Source organism: Orycteropus afer, unplaced genomic scaffold (genome assembly GCF_000298275.1).
Source record: "Orycteropus afer afer isolate SDZICR_OR568_19922 unplaced genomic scaffold, OryAfe1.0 scaffold00341, whole genome shotgun sequence".
NCBI classification, from domain to species: domain Eukaryota; kingdom Metazoa; phylum Chordata; class Mammalia; order Tubulidentata; family Orycteropodidae; genus Orycteropus; species Orycteropus afer.
In genome coordinates, this window is record NW_006921928.1 from 3,448,750 (window position 1) to 3,459,806 (window position 11,057).

An 11,057-nucleotide genomic window follows, 5' to 3' on the forward strand; every position below is an offset into this window, starting at 1 on the left:
AACAGAACACAAATGTTAACATTATCTATTTTTCTGCAGGTGCCAAGAAGAGTGAAAAAAAATAAGAAAAAAAAAAAAGCAGAAGTAATTCAAAACCAAAGGTAAAAAGTACTACATTTTTCTCATTGATTTCCATTGTAAGACCAGATATCTGTCTCCTGAAAACTTTTTGCAGAGATAGTAGTAAGACTAGACAGCCAGGTGGGGAGCTATTCAAATATTAATTCTTTATCTAAAGCAAGCACAAGGATACACAGGTGCCAACAGTGTGCCTGTGCATACAATGTCCGCACATGCACACACACACTCCTACCCCTCAAGTCCAGAAGCAGGGAGCCAGAACTTGAATTGCTTGCCTTTCCCATCTTCCACAAAAACAAAATGATTCCCAAACAAGTTAAAGTTAAAGCTCCACTGCTCAAATTGCAGAGATGCCATTTCTTAGTAGACATAAGAATTCCATAAATAAAAAATGCTTATATAATTTATAAACAACAATAAAATGTCCAAAAAACAAAACTGGTTTCTGGACCAAAAAAGCTGATCTCTTATATGGTACTCTAGCTTTGCAATAGTTCACAGTGGATCACTTTATAAAGCACATGTACAGTGTGGCATTTAAATATACAATACTATTTATTATTTTACTATGTATTATTTTACTGCCAAGCATCCTTTGTTTCCTTGTCCTCTAATCATTTAGAACCAAGCCCTCTGTCCATCTGCCTTTATACTCTTCCCCCAAGATCTAATCTATTACCCCAGCTCAATCACTATCACCATGGTGATAACTTTATCTACTTCTCCTGCCCAAATCGGTTATCTGAGCTTGAAACACATCCCTGCCTACACAAAGGGATGTCTAGGCACCTGAAACTTAGCAAAACCCCTGCAAACTCCTATTTCCTTCTATGTCCTTTACCTCAGAAAATCCTTTTAGTTCTATGATATTAGATCTGTCTTCCCTCCAAGACTTCACATTAGCAGTTATCCTTTCTGGCTAAGACTTCCCACTCTACCTCCCTCAGTCCAAGTACAAGTGGTACCTGACTTCTCAAAAAGCAGATGTCCCTGCTATACAAACTCACAGCCATCTGAAAAGGCCCTAACGTGACTCAAGCCTGACACATAGTGGCACTCCATAAATATCTGCAGAATGGATGAAAGCAGTGCTGGGAAAAGACATCCTAATATGCCAAGGGGCACTGGGTCTCTTCTCCACAGGTTAAAGAGAACCCTCTGCAGACCTTAATAATTTTATGCAGAAGTCCAGGACACCCACAGGTACTGAACTCTGCCTTATGCTGTCTCATGGAAGGAGAAGAGCAGCTCTCTGGCAGTGTGACTGTAATGTGAGGCACCAAATGAGACACGTGACGGGCTTACTTTAATAAGCGGATTGCATGACTAAAGCCATCGCCTTCCATTTGCACTCCTTGATGTGGAATCTCCAAATTGGACAACTGGAAAAAGAAAAACACAGTTATATCAGACCACCAGTTTTACAAAGGAACTACCCTCTCTAAATACAACTGTCTCTATTCCCATGGTTTCTGTTCCTCTCCAAAGTTACAACTTACTAGGCATGAGCACTGCCCCTATCATTTAATTCCCTAGGTAACTACATCAATTTCAGTGAAGCTTAAAGCTGCCTCAGACCTTCTCTTTGTTAAACAGAAAAAAAAAAAACCACCTTCACAAAATTTGACTCATTGATCTAACTTTTGCAATTAGGCAAAAGTAATTTGCAATCAATCCTGGTAGCTCCAAATGAAGTAAACTATAAATAAGATTAGTTTTCTAAAACTTAAAACTATTATGTTTACTTCCAACAAGGTTTGAGTCATAGTCATATCTCATTTCTGATAATTAACAGCTATCTTTTAGTTTACATCTCTGAAATACATTATTTTTAACAAATTAAACTATTTCCTATGTGAAACCCAAGAAGCAAAGATTTCCAATGTATGCACTTATCCAATGAGATATCTTGCACAACTGAGCAATTTAGAAAACAAGTTAAAAAGATGACTGCAAGGACAGTGCCTGAAACCCTGTCCATGGAACTACAGGCTACTAAGTTTTGCCAAAAAGTCATCTCACCTATCAATGAAATGCTTGCCTTTGGTAATTATTTCCAGATCTTATGTGATAGACTATTTATAACCATTTTGTTCCAGAAAAGGAGCCCTAGTGGTATAGTGGATAAGGCATGTGGCTGCTAACCAGAAGGTTGCTGGTTCAAACCTACAAGCTGCTGCTCCATGAGGAAAATGAAGTGATCTACTTCCTTAAAGATTTACAGCCTTGGAAACCCAGTGGAGATCGCTATGAGTCAGAATTGACTTGATGGCAGGGGGTCTTTTTGGTCTTCGTTCCAGAAAGGATTTAAGGCAGCTCTATGTATTTGACTGAGAACTGTTATTTGGGCCTGGAAGGGGTAGAGGTTTAGCAAAATAGCTGCTGACCAAATAGGCAGTAAGGGTTTAGTTTCAGAAGGAAGCAAAGTGAGGGAGCGCTTAAAAAATGTTGCTATACCAAAAGATGGAAACAACCTAGGTGTCCATCAACTGAGGAATAGAGAACCAAACTATGGTATATACACACAATGGAATACTATGCAACCCTAAAGAATAACGTAGAATCTGCAAACCACCACATAACGTGGATGAACTCAGCATAATGGAGGACATTATGCTGAGTCACAGGATGACAAATATTGTATTAGTTCGTTATTGTAAAAAAGTCAAGGACAGGTTTATATATGGAAGGAAATTTTCTTTGTTGGTTACCAGGGAAAGGAGGGGAGGGGAGGGACCACTGTTAGATAGGTAAAGACAAGTACTGATTTGGGTGAAGGGAAGAGCAATGTACCAAATGAGTGATCAACATGGTAGCATTGAGGAAGAGGAAGACATACAGAGGTATGTGGGAGGTACAGACAACAAAATGAACCCGTTTGCACATACAGTACTGCGTTGTCAGTGAAGGCAAACATAGCTACACAGGTGGATAGATGGGTGGACAGGCTGAACTATTAGGTATGTATTAGGTATGCAGGGGGAGTGTGCCCAAGACCATGTATAGGGTTGGCAGACAATGTTTCTACAAGTGTATGAGTATGTTCAGAAGAGCTGACAAGGGACAAGGGACAAGGTTGTAGTCACTTCTTGGGCACAGCAAGCTACCCAGAGGGAGCAAGCAGTTGGACCTGTGGGCTCGGGACCATAGTCACAAGGGGACATCAAGTTCAACTGGCATAACACAATACACAAAACAGTGTTGCACCTCCTACTTTGGCAAATAGCAACTGGGATCTTAAAAGCTGGCAATGGGTCTCTCCTCATCTAGAGCAAAGAAGGATGAAGAAAACCAAAGACTCATGGAAACAATTAGTCCAAGTGCCTGGTACACCATGCAATCCTCAGCCAGTATGACTATCAGGCTAGAAAAACAAGATGGGACCCAGCTACCACTCTCAACCACTTAGAGGGGGATCTATGTAAGTAATCCTGGATAGAGTGGGTGAACAATGTGGAACAAAACTGAACTCATAAAAAAAAAAAAGGGACCAGGTTTGCTGATCTGATAGAGCCTGAGAGAACCACTGAGACTATGGCCCCTAGCTGACCTTTCAGGTGTGGAATTGAACCCATACCTGTGGCTTCCAGCCAAACAAAAGACAGGCATATGAGTTGAATATGTACCTGAGGTAGATACACTCCTTGGAGAAAACAATCATGGGAGAAAGAAGGGCTGTTTATGCACAGGGAGACAGCTCAGGGGGCAGGAGTACATGGAAGGATGGACACAGGGAAGAGGTAATTGTGAGGAGGAAGTGGGAGGGGAAATGCTGCATTGTGGTAAATTGCAGTCAATGTCATGAGACAAAGCGTATGTGAACTGCTGCATGGAAAGTGAATTTGCTCTGTAAACTTTCACCAAATCACAATTAAAAACAAAAATACTGCTATATTCTATCAATTAGAGATATGAACATCTCTGGGATGATTAAATTTAGTTATTCACATTTCAGTAGAAATTATTTTAAAGAGAAAATGTGCTTTTGTCTTTCACATAGCTAGAGTTTTCACTGAGACAAGAAAAAGTAGATAAGTTTTTAAGAGCTTGACTGAGCCCAATAGGATACTACAGAATGTTCTTAGATGTCTTATATGTCTAACAGGCATAGGAGTATTGACAAGAGGGACTATGTAGGTGCTAGTCTATATGGGCACTATAAAAATACAAGTTTTTGCGACCTCTAGCCTATGGGCTGGGGAGAGACAGACTGCAAACCGGGAGAGAGGATACAAATGTATTACATTGCCCTTGGGTACCATGTATCTTTCCTTCCCACTGTTATTACACTGAATAACATTTAGATAACCAATCCAAATGATGAAAAAAGTCTAAGAACCCAACCAAGTAGATAGAGAAGCACAACTACTCATCTCTAAAGGCTTAACCAATGCACCTATGAAGAGGTATATGAATAAGATGTTAATTCTCAGAAGTCGTTCATATGTAAACTGAATTTAGTTTCCATTAACATAAAGAAGAGGAGGCCTAGAATCTTAAGTCATATAATTTTAAGTCATGATAGTATTTTATATGTATACCATGAGATGCTATAAGTTCAACCTCCCACCTCCCAAAATGAAGAGGATCACAAGTCTGATTCTCCTAATGGAATCATTATCTTTAGCAATGCATTCTGAAAGTTACTTTCTTGTGTACAGTACCCAAAACTGTTTGTAAAAAATTACCTCCAACCGAAGTCCTACAAATGGCATATTTGTATCACACATAGCGACAAAGTGAGCTAGAACTTTATTAAAGGCACACATTTCTCCTGATCGTCTGATTTTCTTGGGTTCTACTGGACATGGATCACCAGACAACTAGAATTTAAGGAAAGAACACAAGTGAGTAAAAAACTACATGTGACACAATTAGTTAAAGCAATTAACCTACTGTAACAACACTCAGGGTTAACTAAATAAAACAAATGTTATGTTGATTCAACAAAATGCTTACTGAACAAACACTGAGCTAAACACTGGTAACTTAGTAGTAACTTTTGTGTATTTAACAGATTCTCTTCTGAAAAATGGTGCATAATTAATTTTAATTAACTGAAAGAAGTATTTTCAAGAAAATGGAGACAAATGTTACTTAAGCCTTATGGCTGCCCAGGTTCTTACAAACCATGTCTAACTCTTTCCAATATTAAAAAATGGTTAAAGAAAACAACAAATTAATACACAAAAATTATGTGTTCATTTCCATATGTGAGCACACCTTGCGCTTGGCACCAGTTCTGGGCTGTTTCCCAGTTTTTGTACATGCAACCACATCCTGGGTATTTTCCTTGAACTGCTGTAGCACGAGTGCCGTGACAGGGCTGTCATCACGATCTGTACTGCTCACAGACAGGAAGTAGTACTTGTATGCCAGCTGTGTGGGTTTATTTGGAACCTCCAACATCTCCACAACCTAAAAAGGCCCCAAATCAGAAATGAGGATGAGAGAAAAATCGGTGTTGGATATTTTTGTTCTTATATAGGTGGGGGTCAGAATTAGAAATCTAATGTAGATGTCTTTTATTTAAAAATCACGATATCAAAAGAAGCATTCCTAGTAAATATATATTAGAATTTGTTTTCTAAAAAATGGTCAGACTAAAGAATGATAAGAGAAAAAGCAACCATGTTGTTGTCATTGCTGTCTGCTGTCAAGTCAATTCCAACTCACAGCGACCCTGTATGACAGAATACAACTGTCCCATAGGTTTTCCTAGGCTGTAATCTTTACAGGAACAGGTCACTAAGTCCTTTCTTCTGTGGAGCAGCTTTGTGAGTTTGAACTGCTGACCTTTCAGTTAATAGCTGAGCACTTAACCACTGCACCATCAGGGCTTCCTAAAGCAGCCATAAGCTATAGCAAATGGGGCATGTGAACTAGCATTCAGTGTTCTTGATATTGATATTTTAGCCTATAAATTGAAAAAAGTTTATGCCTAAGTCCATGTTCTAGCATGGTACCTATTTTAAATTGCCCTGTTCTCAGTAACCATTATAAGATCCTAGAAAATTCCATGGCAGAGAAAAATGACAACTATTTCACATACTTGGAAACATATAAAAATAAACATTTTTCTATTGAAAACTATGGTCCTTGTAAGGATAAGAATAACAACAACATCAACAATAGTTAACACTGATATAGGACTTACACTATATGCCAAATAGTGTCTTAAATATTTTACCTATATTAACACACTTGCTATTGTTGTTGTTAGTGCCATTTGAGTCGTCTCCAACTCATAGCGACCTCATGTACAACAGAATGAAACACTGCCCAGTCCTGTGCCACTTAATCCTCCTAATAAACCTGTGCAGTAGGTATTATTTATGTTCATTTTACTGATGAAGAAACTGAGGCACAAAAAGTTAGGTTACTTGCCCAAGTCACAGAGTTAAAAAATGATGCTTTGATTCCAGAAGTTTGGTTCCAGAGACCTTGTTCTTACCCACTATACCAGCTTACTATCTTCAAAGTCTAGCCAAAATTTAAGAAAAGTCCCCTACATAGTTTAGTGAGAGAAATAAATGTGATTAGAAAAGGCTCTTGACTAATACACACTCTTTCCTCTTCCTCCCTCCCTCCCCTTACCAACACACTTAAAGAAATTGTTTGGCCAACACCTAAGCATCAACTGATGCACATAAGAATTTGTAGAATTAAAAGTAAAATGGATACTTTACCAAAGAAGATATACAGATGGCTAATAAGCACATAAAAACATTAGTCATTAGAGCAATGTAAATTAAGAACATAAGATACCACTACAACACTGTGTAACACTACGTAACTACATAACCCTGTAAAACACTATGTTAACTATATAACATTGTAACATTATCATACACTTATCAGAATAGCTAAAATTTTAAAAGATAAAATAACCTGACAATACCAAGTGCTAGTGATAACGTACAGCAGCTAGAACTCTTAGTACCTGCTGATGGGAATGCAAAATGGTACAGCCACTTTGGAAAACACTTGGGTAGTTTCTTATAAAGCCAAATGTACCAATTATCCAAAAATCTCAACCTAGTTATGAATCCCAAGCAAATGAAAATGTACATTTATCGAAAAACCTGTATAAAAATGTTTATGGTAACTTTATTCATAATCTCCCCCAAACTGGAAGTAATCCAGATGTCCTTCAATGGGTAAATGGATAAACAAACTAGGTATATCCATACAATGGTAACACTACTCAGCAATAAAAAGGAATGAACTATTATTCTACATGCAACAATATGGATGAATCTTAAAGGCATCATGCTAAGTTAAAGAAGCCACATTCGAAGGCTACATACTGCATGATTCCATTTACATGATATTCTGGAAAACTCAAAACCAGAGAGACAGAAAACAGGTCAGTGGTCACCAGTTGAGGGTGGGAAGAGGGTTTGATTAAAGAGGGACAGCATGAGGGAACAGGGAGGTCCTGTTCTGTGTCCTGATTAAGATGGAGGTTACACAACTGTATGCATTCATCAAAATTCATACACTAAAACGGCTGAACTTCTACCCTATGTAAATTATATCTCAATAAAGCTGACACATACAAAAAGTAGAACTTCAGAAAGACATTTAAAAGATCAACTTTTGAATGTCCATGGTAGTAGTGCTTTCCACTTCTATGAATGTATCATCTCGAAGTGATTAATCCAGAGGATAAGGCGTCAACATACATTCAGTTTTGGTTTAAACCATGTGAATGAAACAAATTACTGCTGGATAATAAATCACTGGCCATTGAAACTAAAACCTGGCTTTTGCTGTTGCTAAATGAGATTAGGAAATAATAAATTGCAACAATTTTATTTGTGTCAGGCTGGATGTAAGAGATCTTTGGCTATTAACCATGAATTCTGCGTATCATTTCACACGTAGAGCATGCAGCTCACTGAGAACTTTGTTGTATGTCTGGTAATGTTTTGAAATTCACATCAAGGAGAGACATATTAACCTACATAGGTACCCACACTTAAGAAATGTCAGGCTACACAGGGTCCTTTTTAAGGCAGTATCTTTAAAAAGTATAGCTCAAAACCTTAAAAAATTCACTATCATTACCTTCAACCAACAATTCTGAATTAAAATTTCAAACACCTTAGATTTTGGTGTATACAGAAATTTCTAAAAACAGGGAAATATAATCAGGGTGAGTTCATACTTCAAATTCCTGCCAATTTTAATCAAGTCAAAGATTTCAAAGAAACTACCTGGAAAACACCTATAAAAATGAAAAAGAGAAAGGGAGGATCTCATTGTGTTCTAAAAAGCACATGCAATCAATAAAATGGAATCTGCTTTTAATCAATCAAAGTGGAGAAAATACAGCTATACTTCAGCCAGCCCATATGTAAAAGACTGCATTATGAAAGTCAGTATTCAACTAAAACCAAACAAGTTTATCTGACATCAATACATCTCTAAATCTTTATGGTAGTTGCTCTCAATTTTTTTTTTCTTTTATAGAAGAGATGCTTCATTCCAATCAGCAACTAGGTCCACTATAGGAGAGGTCCTAGGGCGGAGGGATGGAGGCCTGTCTTATATTCTCTAACTTTGGCTGATAATTATGTAACTTCTTAAGAGAGATGACTTCACTCTCTCTACACCATCCCTCCCCCTGGGTAAAAAAAATCACTATCTGAGACAAACAGTCAATAAAAGACATTTGCAAGTTAAATTAAACAATAAATCATTCAAGACACCAATAGAATTACTAAACTTGATTGGCCAAATCATCCCTTTGCATACTTACAATGTAGTATTGTGGAAGACGGGTAAGTTTAATAAACAGTTTATTCTTAGAAAGGTTGCCAATAGGATGGGTTGAGTAATTGGAAAGCTGCAATGTTTCACTGCTTATCGTAGGCAGATGTTTTATAGATTGTTTGCAACGCTGCTGTCCAAGCCAAAACCTTAATTTAAAAGAGATAATTCACATAATAAAATCATAGACTTTCAGGATTCAATATGTGCTGCTGATTTATAAATAGATTATCAAAGACCATTAAAACACCAATTAATTAAAATTTAGCTAAACTAGGATAAAGGCCAATGGGTGGAACTACACTTGACTATTGGCCTCAAGGTTGGAGGGTCTAACCACCCAGAGGTGCCACGGAAGAAGGTTTGGCAATGTGCCAAGCTCACAGCCTTGAAAACCCTACAGAGCATTTCTACTCTGTACACATAGGGTCACCCTGAGTCAGAAGTGACTCCATGGCAACTAACAATAACAATAGTAAAAGGGTGATGTTGTTGTTAGGTGCAGTCAAGTGGGCTCCGACTCATAGCGACCCAATATACAACAGAACAAAACACTGCCCAGTCCTGCACCATCCTCACAATCTTTGTTATGCTTGACCCCATTGTCACAGTCACTGTGTCAATCCATCTCATTAAGGATCTTCCCCTTCTTTGCTGACCTTCTACGTTACCAAGTATGATATTCTTCTCCAGGGACTGGTCCCTTCTGAAAACATGACCAAAGAAGGTGAAACAAACTGTGGCCATTCTTGCTTCTAAGGAGCATTCCATCTGTACTTCTTCCAAGACAGATCTGTCCATTCTTCTGGCAGTCCACAGTATTTTCAGTATTCTTTGCCAACACTACAATTCAAAGGCATCAACTCTTCTTCAGGCTTATTCACTGTCCAGCCTTTACACACATATGAGGCGACTGAAAATACCATGGCTTCATATTCGTGACCAGTGCCCTTGTCTTGCTGAACAAAAGGATACAGACCAGTCCGAATGTTGTAGCATTCGACTGACGAGTCATATGTTGTGCAGGCTGTGTACTAGTCATGTATAGTAAAATCATGTTATAATATATGACATTTAAAGGGCAATTTGCCAACCGTTACTCAAAAACGTATAAAATGTGGAAACTTTTTTCCATTGAAAGACAAATTTAACTAAATCTTTATAAGATAAATCGTGGAACTGGCTACTTATAAAGGAATAAAGCTAAACTATCAAAATATCATTTGCTTGTTTTGGATAAAAGTTAAAAGTATCCTGAACTAGCTAAAATTGCTTTCTATTTCCATTCATATCAATGTATCATTGAGATATGATTACAATGCTACCTCTACTATGTAAGGTATCTCTACTATGTATGTTATTAAAAGAAAAACAGACAAAGTTAAGATACAAATTTTATCAAATAATCACACACATACAATCTCCTGTGATTAGCATTAACACCAATCCAATCTAGATTAGATAAATTACAAGCAAGAAGCTCATTTGTCACATTAAAATTTTTAATTGTTGGTACAAAGTATTCTTTTCAAAGTATATATGTAATTGCTATTTCACTCTTGACTTTGTGCATTGTGATGATTTTGTAGAACAAAAAAACGTATTCATTAAGAGTAATTTTCTATATTAATTACCAATACGCACACTTTCAATGAAAAATATGTATAGGTTTTATTTTTTTCTGTTTATGCTTATATTTATTGAGGTATAATTTTATGTCTGTTGACTCTAATAATAAAAACAAATTGGGCCTTACATACTGTACCTTTTTTAAAAAATATTTCTATTGCATACTACCAAAAATTAAATCACATGAAAAAATGAGCAACATCATTAGCTCATCACACTAAGTTGTTATTGTTGTGCTGCTGGGCCGACATCTGACTCACCCTATATATGACATGGCACAGTAGCACTGTCCCATAGAGTTTTCTAGGTTGCAATCTTTACAAGAACAGATCACAAGGTCTTTTCTCCTGCTAAGCTGCTGGTTAGCTTAAACCACTGATGTTTGAGTTAGCAGCTGAGCACTTAACAACTGAGCAACCAGGGTTCCTTTCACACTTACTGTTGTTGTTGTTATGTACCGTCAAGTCGGACCCACTCATAGTGACCTCTCCTTGGGTTTCCGAGGCAGTATCACTACGGAAGTAGATTGCCCCATCTTCCTTCTGAGGAGTGGCTGGTGGGTTTGAACC

The 11,057-nt window shown here is 37.5% G+C and overlaps 1 protein-coding gene across 1 annotated transcript in view; it reads right to left on the bottom strand.

Annotated features, from left to right (window-relative positions):
• MED14 (mediator complex subunit 14) overlaps window positions 1–11,057 on the bottom strand; it is a 109,403-nt gene that overhangs the window by 68,231 nt on the left and 30,115 nt on the right. Inside the window, exons 13-16 of the mRNA XM_007952495.1 lie at window positions 8,849–9,008; window positions 5,305–5,499; window positions 4,770–4,904; window positions 1,387–1,463 (exon numbers count right to left, since the gene is read on the bottom strand). Coding sequence (XP_007950686.1) covers window positions 1,387–1,463; window positions 4,770–4,904; window positions 5,305–5,499; window positions 8,849–9,008 — 567 coding nt within the window. The remainder of the gene's footprint in view (window positions 1–1,386; window positions 1,464–4,769; window positions 4,905–5,304; window positions 5,500–8,848; window positions 9,009–11,057) is intronic.